Source organism: Dendrobium catenatum, unplaced genomic scaffold, assembly GCF_001605985.2.
Source record: "Dendrobium catenatum unplaced genomic scaffold, ASM160598v2 fragScaff_scaffold_1490, whole genome shotgun sequence".
Lineage (NCBI taxonomy): Eukaryota > Viridiplantae > Streptophyta > Magnoliopsida > Asparagales > Orchidaceae > Dendrobium > Dendrobium catenatum.
This window is the reverse complement of record NW_021319952.1, coordinates 455,209-471,015: the sequence shown is the minus strand read 5'-3', so window position 1 is coordinate 471,015 and position 15,807 is coordinate 455,209. Positions and strand designations below refer to the sequence as shown.

At 35.3% G+C, this 15,807-nt stretch overlaps 1 protein-coding gene across 3 annotated transcripts in view; it reads right to left on the bottom strand.

The window, feature by feature from the left end:
• LOC110108395 overlaps positions 1-15,807 on the bottom strand; it is an 89,276-nt gene that overhangs the window by 21,949 nt on the left and 51,520 nt on the right. For all 3 annotated transcript variants that reach the window (XR_003702864.1, XR_003702863.1, XM_020839024.2), the window contains exon 9: positions 895-960. Coding sequence is in view for 1 of the 3 variants with exons in the window: in XM_020839024.2 (XP_020694683.1) it covers positions 895-960 (66 nt within the window). In the remaining 2 variants the exon portion in view is untranslated. The remainder of the gene's footprint in view (positions 1-894; positions 961-15,807) is intronic.

Below are 15,807 nucleotides of genomic sequence, written 5' to 3'. Positions count from 1 at the left end.
CTTGAGGTTTCCATAAGCGAGTAAGTAAAACATCCTACTATGGTACAATCTGAATCTGTGCATGATCCTTCCCCTCCCATATTAAGAAGGCGCTATAATTCAAGTGAAACATGAGGATTTTCTCTAGTCTATCCATGAAAAATTAGATTGTTTGATATGGATACAGACTTCCAATCTGCTCACATTTATCAATTTAAATATCCTAACAGTTATGTTGTATAAGTTCATTCCAAATGAATTGTGGCTTATCTACTCATATAATACCTCTGAAAGCTTAAATCAGAAATTAGGCCAATTCCAATGAACACCCACTAATAACTCTGACAAGAAGATTTATGAGAGGAGATACTAGGTAAAACATGTGAATAATGGCCACATCTCTCACTACCAAAAAAACATTCTACAAAAAAGCAAAATCTTCAATTTTTTTGACATAAAAACCTCTAGAAGCAGGGATGGATCTACAGTGGGGGCATAGGCTCCCACTAACCCATAAAGCCCACGACAGTTTTCATGGGCCCCCATTGACCCCTACAATCCATAACAGTTTTAAAAATTATAAAGAAAATATTTTTTATTGTTAAATATATATATATATATATATATATAATGTATGTTATAAATTTATGAGTAGAATATAATAATTTATTAAAATAAATATTAATATACTTGAAAGATCAATATTATTTCACTATGTTCTATTAAATATAATGTTAAAAAAATCATACAAAAAAGATTGATAGTATTTTAAAATTCATCAATTTATGCCCCGATTAATAAAAAATTATGGCTCCGCCCTTATCTAGAAGTAGAAGATAATTTGGAAAGCACTGTTAAAGATGTAGTGTTTAACAACTACATAGGCAACAAGTACTGAGAATAAAAGTTACATACCACTAATGCATTGAATTCTGTTTCTTCGTCTATGGCACTGATGATGGAAGGGTCCTCCAATAGATCCTGCCCAAAGGAGAAAAGTACTTTATATGGATGTATTCAAGACAAAATAAAATTTGAAAGGCTTTAACATTAAGGCTTCGTTTGGGATAGCTTTCTTACCGCTTCTTAAAGCAACTTTCTAGTACAAAAATCACAAAAAGCTGCTTTAAAAAGTGGTAAGAAAGCCATGACAAACGAAGTCCAGGTCTCTTTTCAATAACTTAATGAATAATATTAAAGCATTCCTTTCCGATACACCAATTTCTATTTCAAAAATTATGGAAAAACTGCGGCATTCAACTTGCACAAGCATATAGAATGAGAAGTGGCTCTTGTTTCATCAATGACACGAGAAATTACAAATGTGCAGCAGGATGCTACAGGTGAAAAAAAATTCTAGATATGCATGGGGATATTCATCATGCAACATGTTACAAGTATGTAGTTTATTATGCAGTATGGTGCAAGTTCCAGGCTTCATCTTCAACAAAGATTTTTTTAAGGATTTGGTTCCTGCAGCAATAAGGCAGTCAAAATACCCCAGACTATTATTAAATGCAAAGACTGCAAATGGACTTTTCATGTACATATGTTTTACAATTTTATTCGAGAAAACCAATAAGATGAACCTATAAATTAGTAACAAAGAGATCGAGCATCACAACAAGACACCTAAATTTATATTATTTGGCCAAAACAAGACTAAATCCATGGGGCATGAACAGGGCTCTAATCCACTATAGAGAAGACCGATAAAATATACATATATAGGAACAAAAAAAACTTTTTCTCTTACCCCGGTAATCTCACTATATTATGCTGCTCCACTATTTGTAGGAGTTTCAAAAAGTGATTTCAAAGCTACATTTAGTTTAAATTTTACTTGAAATCATCAAACATGCTAAGCTTTCTAATAGAAATTTCAGCTCAATTTATTCCCAAAAAATATATGAATTGTTTTTATCTGAAAAACTAGATTTAAATTTCATGGTCCTACTAAAATTATTGAGATGAAAAAAAAAAATAAATAAAGCGTAACAAATCTTCATTATACTCAACAATGTGACAGAACATTCAAGAACTTTTATATATCTCCATCTAAACCAATGTCCTCGAGCCCTAAAGCCACAAAGAGGTGACACTATACAACATCAATTATCCTAAACAACGCATGAATTTAACACCTATGAGAGATCTCAGAAGCGCATATGCTCCACATTGAAATAGATCCACTGATATCAAAAAATACACCTTTCCCTACATTTTCATACCCACAAAATGGTTTTTTCTCACTCTAAATGTTGCAATCGTGTGTCCTGACATGGGCACAACGGAACAAGAGATTAGACCATTTGACCATCTTCAATAGTGTTTATGCATTCCATTCCATAGTTCCAAAACATAAGCTATAACTAAAACACTACCCTTCTTATTTTTCCTCATATCATGATGCTCTAGAAAAATGAAGATAAAATCAATGAAGCTCTCCACCCAAAGTTGCACCCAACAATATAAGTCCACTAACACCATTTGCTTGCATGACAACCAATACGCCATTAGCTAATCTTAAGTACTAAAGCATCTCTTTAGAATTTATGTCCTATATCACTAAGAGCATTGAAAGATACAAAATTTTTTTATGGCATAGAACATGCTTGACTCAAGTCAGTGACTTAATCACACCATCATGCATCCACAATTTCATTATACGAACAATTATCTTGAACCTCGTATTATTTCTCAAGTAAATGTATTCATTAGCATGAGACTTATGTGAAAAATAACTCCTTATGAGGACACAAATGTTACAAACAAGCTTAATTCAAAATAAATTTATTGCTATATCTATTTCTAACAATTACCAAAGACTCATCATATAAATATCATATCCTAATCCTGATGATTGTTTTTAGCATGTTGCTTCTTCCTCCTAAAGGCTTGATAATCTATCTTATTTTTCTCGTGTCATAGAAGTAACTCACATCGCTGTGCTGACTATAAGATTGATTTTACCATGATTAAAAATGCATGCTTACATACAAACATATATCCCCACATAGTGGGATAAAGACTTGTTGTTTTTGTTATTGTTCTGTGTGTGTGTGGGTGTGTGTGTATATATATATATATATATATATATATATATATATAATTATTAGGATGTAAGAAAATATTTTAAAAAACAATATTGTACAAGGGGGCACGAAAGCCCGATGTCCTTATGATACAAAATATTATGCCTAGGCGCAAAAAAAATATTAAAGGACTCAAAACGCATGCAAAATAGAACCAAAAAATTTAAAAATACAACCCCAAAATAAAATTTGAGGTAATAATACTTTAAAAAAAAAAGGCTTGGAACAACCTCATCATTGCATAGTAAACCATTACCAAAAGAACGAATTCATCCCAAATGAGCGAGTACGATAATGATGGTGATAGTAGTAGTGATGGTATAAGTGTGTTTGTGCTAAGGGGATACTCAAAAAGTCTATCCTTATACCGCCAAGTTTTCTTGTAGAATTAGTCACAAAAGAAAAGAGGAATAAGTGGTGGTAAAAGAAATGAGATTGCAATGTTGCCCTTAAAATGTGGTAAATGCAGGAAAACCAAAATAAGCTGAGTTGCAAACATGAAGTTGAGTTTGGAATGCAATCAACAAAGTGGAAAAATTGCCTCATTATGAACAATCGAAATATAAGGATTATTGCCAATATGCAACCAAAGGAGAACCCAAATACCAAGCATTAATGTTGCCAAAAGAAGAGCGCAAGGAGCCCTAAAAAGCCAAGAAAATTGGATCAACCAGCCATTACAGGAATAAAATAAACAAGCTCTTTTGATGACCATCAAGCAAAGAAATAGCGACCGCAACATGAAGGCACTATAGAAGAAAAGCATTCATCACTAGCCACCCTGAGTCAATGTCTGATAAGCACCAACGTGGCAAAGAAATAATCCTCAATAGACCTAGAAGAACCACACGCCACAACCATACAACAACCAACCCAAGAAAAGACAACAACCAATAGAATAGCATGATAGCCACCACAAACATAGGATGGCCTCAAGTAAGGAAAAGAAAAAACTCATCAAAGAACTAAGTCCTAGTCCCAAAATCATACCCACATGAGAAAAGCCACTCATAATCCTCAAAGAAATCAATAATAAGCCCAAAGAAATATTCAAATAAAATACCATATTAAAAAAAAAATACAACAATGAAAAATTAAAGAACATAGAGTATGAATACCATATAAAAACATAGAGAGAAGTCAAATAAGAATAAACTAGTCATAACAAATTCTTTAAATGATGCTATTAATATTATCCCTCTCCCTATCAGAAAGACTAAGAAAGAGTTCAAAATTGATGAAAATACTGTTTTACAAATGGAGGGCTACTTATTAAGAAGTCAATATTAGGTTAAAGAAGATCATATTAGTCATAAGCTAACCAAAATCCACAGTATTAGAGCATAGATGAAGTGAATAAATGAAGCCAACAAATGAATGAAAGGAGCAATTGCGAGGAAAAATAATACAAAATTTAATAAAACAAGGAGAAAGTTTAAAAAGTTAGAGAAATTTGAAAAATAGAACAGTTTGTCCCTCCATCCAATAAGAAATAATCCAAACAAGAGCACTCTAGGAGAAAGGAAACCAGTAGTTTAAGCTTGCCTAAAACCTATTGAAGTGAGTTCACTAAAACAAAGCTTAGCAACTTCGAAAATGTAATACCCAATCTTTCCTAAGGTAATGTGAAAATTTTATTTCGTTAAATTATACCTCAAAACATTTTCACAAAAAATCATCAAAAAACATGGCATATGTTCTAATAGTCAAATAGAGCAAATTGATATATAAAATTATATGCTAATTCACAAAGATGTAAAAATTATTGAATTAAATTCCGTTTGAATAAACTCCAAAAAATTTTTATAACACTGTCATGTCATGTCCCAAATTCTGGATAAGACAGGTAGAGGATTACGTTAGGTAGTCGACAGCAGTGTAAAACTTGTCGAATAATCATGACATGAATCTTTAAATATATTGTGTTAATGCTAGGGCGTTCCCTGTAAGCGACGCGCTATATGACCTAAATACAACAAGAAGTGTACAAGGGCAGTTGCACCGGTGTTTGGTTGCAGTGTTAAATAAGCAATGGTTCCCATATCATGGACGGATGTAGGCAAAGAAACTAGTCCATGAAACTAGAATTAGGATAGGATCTTGGAATGTGTTTCCTTACAGGCAAATTAATGAAATAAGTATATATTAAGTTAATAGGCATATAAATAGTTTATGCATTAAGAAAACTAAATGGGTTGGAGAGAAAGATAAGGCGATTAATAATTTCGGATTTAAACTTAGGTATTATGATATGAGTGGTACTAGAAATGGTGTATGTGTGATTATAGATCAGAGTTTGAAGGATAATGTTATAAAAATTAATAGAATTGAAAATAGAATTATAGCTTTGAATATTATTGTTGATGCTAAGTGTGGACCTCCGAAAGAGCACCGTGCAAACGGGTCAATTAGAAGGGACAGATTGAATCGTGCACAAAAGAGAGGTAAAGAGAGGTCAACACTAAGATTATTAATATTATAAGTGTTTATACTTCTCAAGTAAGTTTATATATGTATTCAAAATTAAAATTTTGAAATGACTTAAAAGACTTCATACAAAATATATCTATTGAAGAAAGAGTTTTTATTGGAGGATATTTGAATGGATATGTTGGTAGAAAGATGATTTTAAAAGCATACATGATGGCTATGGGTTTGGAACAACCAATGAAGGTGGTAAGACCATATTAGGTTTTTCTTTAGCGTATGATTTTGTAATTGATAATACATTTTTTAAGAAAAGATATGAGCATCTCATCACCTATAATAATGGATATAGTAAAACTCAGATTGATTATTTTCCTATAAAAAATAAATCGTTCAGATTGCAAAGATTGTAAAGTTATTCCAAGTGAAAATTTATATATCTAGTATTTTTATTACTTCTGGACTTTAAGATGAAGGGATAAAATATGAAAAATAAAGTAAAACGTTATTCTCAGACCAGATTGGGGCATTTAAACAACACAATTAAAATATTTTTGAAAGTATGATTCGAGATCTCAAAATTTTATTAGTACATGAGGAAGCTAATGTTATATGGGAAAAGTATATAGCTATATTAAGAATGTTATAAATGATATGTTTGGAGTATTAAAAGCAAAAGCTCTAAATAGTAAAAATAGTTTGTGATAAAATTAAAATGTGCAAGAAAATATTAAAAATAATAATTTATTATAAAAATTAAATTAGATGTAAAAACTCTGACAATTTAGGAAAAATATAAAGAGGTCCGCAAGGAGTCTAAGAAAATAATATGTGATGTAAAGATTTTAGATTTTAATGATTTATATAATAGATTAGATACTAAGGAGAGTGAAATATATATGTATATGTCACTCAAACAAAGAGATAGGAGCAGCAAAGATTTAATTCAAGTGAAGTGCATTAAGGATGAAAATCAATATATCATTTTATTCGAAGAGGATATTCAACAAATGTGGAAGAGATATTTAGTTAAGCTTTTCAATGAAGATTGTGAAGATGCAATTGACTTTAGTAACATTAGAACTCATAAAATAGATATTTTTATTTTTATCGACGAATTAATAAAACTGAAATTAGAGAAGCTTTAAAGAATATAAAGTGTGAAAATCTATTGGACGTGATGATATTCTAATAGAGGTGTGAAAATGCTTAAGAAATTAAGGAATTTTTTGGCTTACTAATTTTTTTAAGATTATTTTGAAGACTAAAAAGATGTCAGATGAGTGGAGAATGAGTGTGTTGATTCCTATTTTTAAGAATAAAGGTGATGCACAAGATTATGCGAATTATAGAGGAATTAAGTTAATGTGTCATACTTTAAAACTTTGGAAGAGTGCTATGGAGCATAGACTACATCGTGATACTAATGTTTATCAAAATTAATTTAGATTCATGCGGGTAGGTCTCCTATGGAAGCTATGCGTTTATTTAGAGATTTGATGGAGAAGTATATAGAGTTACATATAATATTTATTGATTTAGAGAAAGCATATGATAAAGTTCTAAGAGAAGTGTTATGGAGAGTTCTAGAAAAGAAAGAGATTAATAATATTTATATTTAAGTCATTAAGGATATGGATGTAAGAGTTGTTACTTGTGTTTAAACACAAGGTAGTTTGACCAAGTATTTTCCTATTTCAGCTGGATTTTATCAAGGATCATCTATAAGCCCATATCTTTCTCATTTAGTCATGGATGTCCTTACTAGACATTTGCAAGAGGATATACCCTTGTGTATGCTTTTTGCTGATTATATTCTTCTTGTTGATAAGACTAGAAAGAGAATTGAAGGTAAACTTGAATTATGGAGATAAACCTTAGAGTTTAAAGGTTTTGTGACTTTGGGCGATCAAGTCATTAATAAGACTGCACATTTTAGATATCTTGGATCTATTGTCCAGGGTGATGGTGAAATAGATTGGGATATTATTAGTAGAATTCAAGTTAGATGGTTGAAGTGAAGGAATGGAACGGGCTTGTTGTGTAACAGAAAAGTACCCCTCAAACTTAAGGAATAATTCTATAAGATGGTGGTGAGACCTGCAATGTTTTCTTTAGGAATGAGTGGCTTTACTCTTAGACGCAGGATACGAAACGAGCATATATGTGAAAAGGTTGGAGTGGCTCCAATGGCAGATAAGATTAGAGAGTCACCTTAGATGGTTTGGAGAGATAAAATGGCGGCCTTCCAATGACCCGGTTAGGAGACTAGATGTATTAGATTTCGTTTATGTTAAGAAAGGTAGTGGTAGACCTAAGAAGACTTGGTTAGAAAATATAAAAAATGAGCTCTCTTTATTAGATTTAAATGAGAATTTGACTCTGAATAGGGCACAAATGAGAAAAAGGATTCATGTAGCCGACCCCATATAGTGGAATAAAGGCCTGATGTTGTTGTTGTACTATTCCTTTGTTTGATTTCTTATAGCAGGATTAAACAAAACTTCTTCAAAAGCACTAAGGAGAGCATCCATAGGCGAATTTGGAGGGTAATTAGGTAAAGTTTGTATTTAACTTTTCTTTTTTTCCTGCTCCACCCAAATTGAAGTTATTTCAGCCTTTTAATACTTGGGTAGCTCTTAGTTTTTATTATTTAGTAGCTAGAATTCATGTGCTAGAGCTTGGGTCACAGCTAGGAGCAGGCTAGCTTAAGAGGAAGAATGTTGAGAGAATAAAAGTAAAAGGTAAGAAGCGAAAAAATTAAAGAGAATAAAAGTGTAGTAAGTATAAGTAAAAGACAAATATAGAAAAGTTGGTAGAGACGCCTCCTTTCACGAAACAATATAACTATTCAATAATACAAAAACAAAAAAAAATATACGACTCTAGGAAGATCCCCAAAAGCACGCTCTTGTTGCCTTTGAATCTCTATTCCTGCACAAGATCTCCCATTCTCGCACACCAATTCTGTGTACAACACAGCCACACGATCCAAGCTTGACATGTACAGGCCTCCCTCCCATTGCACGATCCGAACTAGATGTCCGCTGGTTTACTCTCCCGCAAGCACGACTCATCCACCGGCTCGTTGTTCGTGCTCCAACGCATACCTCCGTGCATAAGCATACCAACCAACCCCGTCGCTCACGTTCTATGTGTGACAACCGTGATCTTACTTGCTCCATGAGCGACCTGCCGCTGCGTGGCAATACCTACACAATTCGTCTAAGCGACCTGCCCGCGTGGACCCTTGCTTCCGTCTGTGTCCAACCCAACACAAGCAACAACATCGCGCAACCTCCACTCCACACATGAGCATGCTCCTATACACATGGTTCCCAATCTTCTATCTATGCTTCCATTCCTACACTTCTGTCATGCATCCCAACACTCATGCGAGTCACTCAATTCCATAATGATTTAGTTCACTCCGCTCATCTGTGTTCATGCACGAAACCGTGCGCTCTACCTATATTTATTTGCGACAGTAAGCCCAACGTCCCGCACTTGCACTTATGGTGGTTTCTCGAAGTCTTTATTTAAGTTTCTAATAGAGTAATTAGAACTAGCTCCTACTTAGCTAAATAAAAAATTATTATAATAAACATATTTGAAAGGCAACCACACAATTGAAGATTGAAGACCTATATCAGGACTAATAAGCATCCTGAAGCCCTCGATCATCGAATATTTGATTCAGCTGGACGAATTGAAAGGGCAAGTGCCCTCCCAATCTCCCTTCGTGGGGAGGGGATGCCGGGAGGCTGTAAGATTTTCGAGAAATAATATGTAGCACTTTCAATAAATAAATCAATTTTCAAAAGGCATATTAGGTTTTTAGATAAGACACTACCCAGATATTTCGTCCTCTTTTTATAAGGATTTCATGAACTGAGTTCTGATTTCTCATAGGCGCCAACCTCTATAGTCAATTACCCCTCGTGATAACGAGAATGAAATTTTGATTAAGGCTAGTCATTAAATATATTACAATAATTACCTAGCATATAATAGCAACAAATTTAGGATTTGAATTTGGTTTTGAATTTTGGAGTTTATGACTTGAAATCTATCACCAAATGCTTAAAGTGAGTGATGGGGAATAATGACGAGCTCGATGAAGATCTCATGATTCTATAATCTCAGGTTGTCATGGTCCCTAGTCTACTTAGCTAGAGGAGATAATGACAAAACCTGACAAAAGGAACCTTGTTGGAAGCCATGGATTGCTTCATCAAAAGATGCCTTGTAGACCTGGCGTGGATGCTTTTCTAAGGAAGTGATTTAAGTCAACCTTAGCTAATAGAGGGATTTATATCTTATAGAGTGTACCCTAAAATTCACTATTCAATGAGCTTTTATCAATCAGAAAACATATGGACTTTGGTCATGACCATAATATAATTTTGCAAATTTTACAATAAAATCATCCAATCAGAGGATACGTGCCATGTCCCTGCTAGCAAGAAATTAATTGAGAATGAATTGAAGGAATACATTCAACGAGATATATGTTCTTTGTGAGTTGAGGTTATCCCTAAATTCATTATCATCGTCGAACAAATACGATGTGTGGATGGATTTTGATTTTAAGTTTTTGATGATATATTTCATTTTTAAGAATTTAAACTCTTACAAGATTTTGAGTTTGGATTTTGAATGAATGACTTTAGAATTTTAAGAGTATTTTGAAAATTAAACAGCTTCCTTCGGCTAAAATTTCCTATCAACATGGCTATCATCAGAGTGTTTAAGCATTATAAGTAAATTTGCGAAGCATTCTTATATCTCACATTTAGGAGCTTGAAGTAAAGATCGGAGCACATGTAGGAGTTCCAAGTATAATTAGGCATCCCTTGTTGTCATCATATTTAGCAATTTAAATTTGATCTTCCGAATATAGATGAAAGGATAGAAGGCACACCCATTTAAAGTTATCAAAGTTATCAAAATTATTTAGCACTTTTTTATGTGGTGAATCGATAAGGAAGTCCTATTAATTGCTTAAATTCTTCCTTGTCATCATTTGTGAAGTTTTCTTGTCGATTACACATTGCATTCTGCATAGCTCCAAGTGGTATGTCCACAAGACCTAGATTACTTAATGTAATAAACCAAATCAATAAATAATCCAATGGGCCCAATTCACCATTTCATTGGCCTTATATGTTGGCATAACCCCTTTTGCTATTCCAAAGGAAGCATCATCAATTATCCAAGGTCTTCCCATCAAAGAAACAATGTTGTATTCTCTATTAAGCATTATCATATCTCACATTTAGGAGCTTGACATAAAGATCAGAGCAAATACGGAAGGAGTTCCAAGTGTAATTAGGCATTCCTTGTTGTCATAAAATCTAGCAATTTAAATTTGAGCTTCCAAATATGAATGGAAGGATAGAAGGCACACCCATTTAAAGTTATCAAAATTATTTGGCACTTTTTTTATGAGGTGAATCGATATGGAAGCCCTTTTAATGGCCTAAATTCTTCCTTTTCATGGTTTGTGAAATCATCTTAATGTCTATTACGCGTTGCATTCTACGTAGCTACAAGTGGTATGTCCACAAGACCTAGATTACTTGATGTAATAAACCAAATCAATAAGTAATCCAATGGACCAAATTCACTATTTCATTGGCCTCATATGTTGGCATAACCATTTCTACTATTCCAAAGCAAGCATCATCAATTATCCATCCCATCAAAGAAACAATAATGTGTTCTCTGTTAAGCAAAAAAAAAAAAAAATCCATCAACTTGTCAGCTTGGTGCTTCTCTTCTAGTAGGATGAATCTTCTGGTACAAAACTCATGCGAGATAGAAGGATAGGTAATAGCTACGCATGGTATTCCAAATTGCTCTTGTACAAAATGCGTAAGTGTGAAAGGTGGTAGGTCTTTTTCCAAGTTTTCAACTCTACAGAAGTAGGTTACTTTCTTTTTTAAATTTTGATATTTTCCAAGTGATTTCCCACCCGTCAAAATCTTATTACATGCTGTTAATCATGCTTTCACAAGAAGATTGTCCTCTAGTAGTATGGTTTGAAATCTCTTCTTGTTTAGAAGCTCTTATAAACAACAGGGAGAGATAAAAATCTAATTGAGGCTTCTTTGATTTTTGTAAGGTTGTAGAGAGAGGGATTTGTCTGGTGCTTGTGGAATTTGTTATTGGAGAGAAACCATGTCAAGTTTCTGGATTAGAGTTTTGTGTCAGGTTCAAAATATATGAGCCAAGTTATGGCTCACTTCATTTGTCTTTAGTCTTAAGTTTCCCTTTCATAATATTAAAAAAAAATTCCAATTTAAGGTTAACAACTATCTCTTGAGATTTTATGAGGCATGCATGTTCAATGCCAAGAATAGGATTTTTTTTTTTTTTTTTTTTTTTTTTTTTTTTTTTTTTTTTTGCCTTTTTTATTTTTTTATATTTTTATATTTTTAAAAAAAAATTAATTGAAATGACACAAATTTTTTTTAAATTCATTTCAAATGATAAAATTGTTAGAAATTAATTGTGGGGATCTTTTGTCATTTAAAATTTTGACAGCCTCCCGATGTCCCACCTCATGTAGGGGTGTTGGGTTGGTATTTGTTTTTTGTTCTTCACGACCGGATCAAGGATATAATGGATGCAAGGTCTTTGTATGTTTGTATGTATTAGAATAATAAATATATATTGTATTTTAGTTTGCTTAACAGGTGGCTGATTCCTATTGGTTCAGCCATCATACTTTCTGTTACCTAGTCTATATATAGACTACTGTGCTGTACTCAAAACATACAAAATATAATTTCTATTTTTCTGTTCTCGTTCTTCCTCTTCTTGCTTTTGTTTCTCCATTCTTTCGCTGCCTCTGTTTCTTCATGGTATCAGAGCGGGGAAGGTAGCTCGTCAACAATGGCAAGCTCCTCTACGTCCCAGATCGGCGACAGATCTGACTCGACGAAGAACGTCGAAGATCCGTTCATATCTTCTACACTCAAATTTGTGGAAGTCTCAAATAACCAAGATCTTCAAGGAAAACGGATTCAGCAAATTTCTTGATCCGAAAAACCTACCTCTGAACCAAACGATCCATCAGTCTGATGGCTCAACGGTGAGAAATCCCGATCTAGACAAATGGATTCTGACTGATCAGAATCTCGCTGCAGCTCTTTGCTCTACAATATCAGCATCTGTTCTTCCCTATGTAATCAATCTTGAAACCACAGCTGAAATTTGGTGTAGTCTTGAAACAAGTTTTCAATCAACAAAAACCGATCCAAGGTTATACAGCTTAAGAACGAACTGCACAACGTCTCTCTCAAAAATCAAACAATGATGCAGTATCTATCCGAAATTAAATCTGTGGTAGATCAGATCGCTGCTGCTGGATCCTCTGTTGATAGTGAAGATATAATTTTATATATCTTGAAAGGGCTTCCTAGTCCCTACCAATCATTCAAGACCACAATTCGCACCATGCTTAATCCCATAAGCCTGGACAACCTTTACTCTCTTCTGCTGAGCGAAGAAATTCACATTAATACCGACGCATCCAAAGAAACGGCTGTCACCGAACCGAAAAACGCCTTCTACTCATCCCGTGGACGTGATCGCCGCTCAAAAGGTCGAAGCTCCTATGCTCAGCCGGACAACTTCAGTCGGACGTCCGAAACTACTATAATCAGCTGTCAATTTTGTCTCAAAAAGGGACACTCGGCGCAATCTTGTTGACACCGTCTCAACCTCCAATACACACCATCCACCTCAAATCAGTCCAAGAAAGCCCTTCTTGCAACCGCTGATCACTCCTCCACCAACTGGTTCTTGGATTCGGGAGCCTCCTCTCATCTTACGAACTCCTTGGAGAACATGTCGCTTTCTCAGCCTTACCATGGCTCCGACGCAGTTACACTGGGTGATGGGCGTTCGGTTAACATCAGTCACTCCGGTGAAGGATTGTTACCGACCCCATCTCGTAAGTTGATTCTTTCCCAAATACTTCATTCTCCATTTTTTCAATTTAATCTGCTCTCTATTTCGCAGCTCACAAAAGATAATCAAATTTCAATAACGTTTGATCGATCCGGTTTTGTCTTCAAGGATTTGACGACACAAAAAGTTCTTCTTCGCGGACCCGGTAGCAATGGGCTCTACTCTCTACCGAAGGCTCCTCAGTACTCATCCGTCCAAGCTCTCTCTGCGGCTTCCAACATTTCCTTGCCTTGGCACCATCCCCTTGGACACCCCAACAGCAAAATAATGCACTCTATATCTAGTGCAAATCCTCAGTTACAGATTAATAAACATTTTTCATATTGTTCTGTTTGTACTACATCCAAAGCTCATAAAATTGTATTCTCCAAAGCCGAGCATCGATGTGAATCGATTCTTGATTTAATTCACACCGATGTATGGGGTCCGGCCCCTATTTATTCCACTCACGGCTATCGTTACCATGTGCTTTTTGTAGATGATTTTTCGCGTTTTAGTTGGCTATTTCCTATGCATTCTAAGTCTGATGTCACTAATATTTTCATAAACTTTAAAACTGCCATAGAAAATTACACCTTCAAGAAGATCAAGATCTTAAGTTCTGATGGCGGCAAAGAAATCGTTAGCAATACCCTTCGTAATTTTCTTCTAAGCAACGGTATTATACATCAGCTTTCGTGCCCCTACACCCCTGAGCCAAACGGGGTTGCCGAACGCAAACACCGTCACATCATCGAAACTACTCGGACATTGTTAGCTACCTCGTCCATGCTGTATACCTACTGGACTGAAGTTGTTCTAACCTCCGTCTATCTTATCAATCGCATGCCTTCGTCCACAACTCAAAATATTACTCCCTTTCACCTGTTGCACAATCGCCCACCCGACTATAGTCATCTCCGGGTTTTTGGCTGCGAATGTTTCCCACTCCTTCCCTCTCACACTCGTCACAAATTTCAAACCAAAGCCAAACCCTCTGTTTTTCTGGGCTACTCTGAGCAGCACAAGGGGTACAAGTGTCTTGATCAAGACACTAACCAGATAATTATTTCTCGGCATACCCAGTTTAACGAGCACTCTTTTCCTTTCTCTTCAACCACCGCATCCGAGCCCTCTCCTACAGAAAATAATCCATCTCAGTTTCTTCTTACTCCCACTTCCGTCACTACGTCTGTGCCTATCCGTCCCACCAATCCATTAGCTATACCTTCTGTCAACCAACCCAATAAAAGCAATATCACCCCTGCTACCTCTGTCTTACCTAGCCCCTCTGCATCCCCGATCAATTCCATTACGTTGACTGATGCTACTCCTCATCCTCACCATATGGTCACCAGGACCAAAACTGGGAAATTAAAACACATTAATCGTCTTAATCTTGCTCACATTTCTAATGTTACAGAAACTCCGCACACTCCATCAACCTATACCGAGGCAATCAAAAACCAGGACTGGCGTAATGCGATGGCTTCCGAGTTCTTTGCGCTACAGCGACAAGGAACCTGGAGCTTAATTTCTCCTCCAAGCAACGCCTTGGCTCTAGGCTGCAAATGGACATACAGGACGAAACTTCATGCGGACGGATCTATAGCCAAATACAAGGCTCGTCTCGTAGCCCTTGGGAATAATCAAGAATTTGGACTTGATTACACAGAAACTTTCAGCCCCGTGGCTAAGCTTCCCACAATTCGGATTCTTCTTGCAGTCGCTATTCACCATGAGTGGCCCGTGTAGCAGCTCGATGTCGCCAACGCCTTCTTACATGGTACTCTAAATGAAACGGTATTGATGTCTCAACCTAAAGGTTTTGAGGATGCCACTCATCCTGAGTATGTTTGCAAATTACACAAGGCTATATACGGTCTCAAGCAAGCACCTCGACAGTGGTACAATACTTTTAGTTCTTACCTCATTTCTCTCGGGTTTAAACATAACACTGCTGATCCCTCTTTATTAATCTATATATCAAACAAAACGAAAATTTTCTTTTAGCTTACGTGGATGATATACTCGTCACCGGAAATAACATGCAGGAAATATCTAATATAATCTGCCAGCTTAACAATAGATTTGATATCAAACAGTTTGGCAATGTACACGAGTTTCTTGGCATCAAAATAGACAAAACCGAGAGTAAGTATTTTCTCTCCCAAGAATTATATGCCAAATCCATTCTTCAGCAAGCACACATGGACAACTGTAATCCTCTCTCCAACCCTTCGTCCGCAAAGCTTCCAGCCGAGATCCCAAATGATCCAATTCTGTCGGATCCTACCATCTACCGGAAATTAACAGGATCCTTGCAGTACCTGACGTTAACCCGACC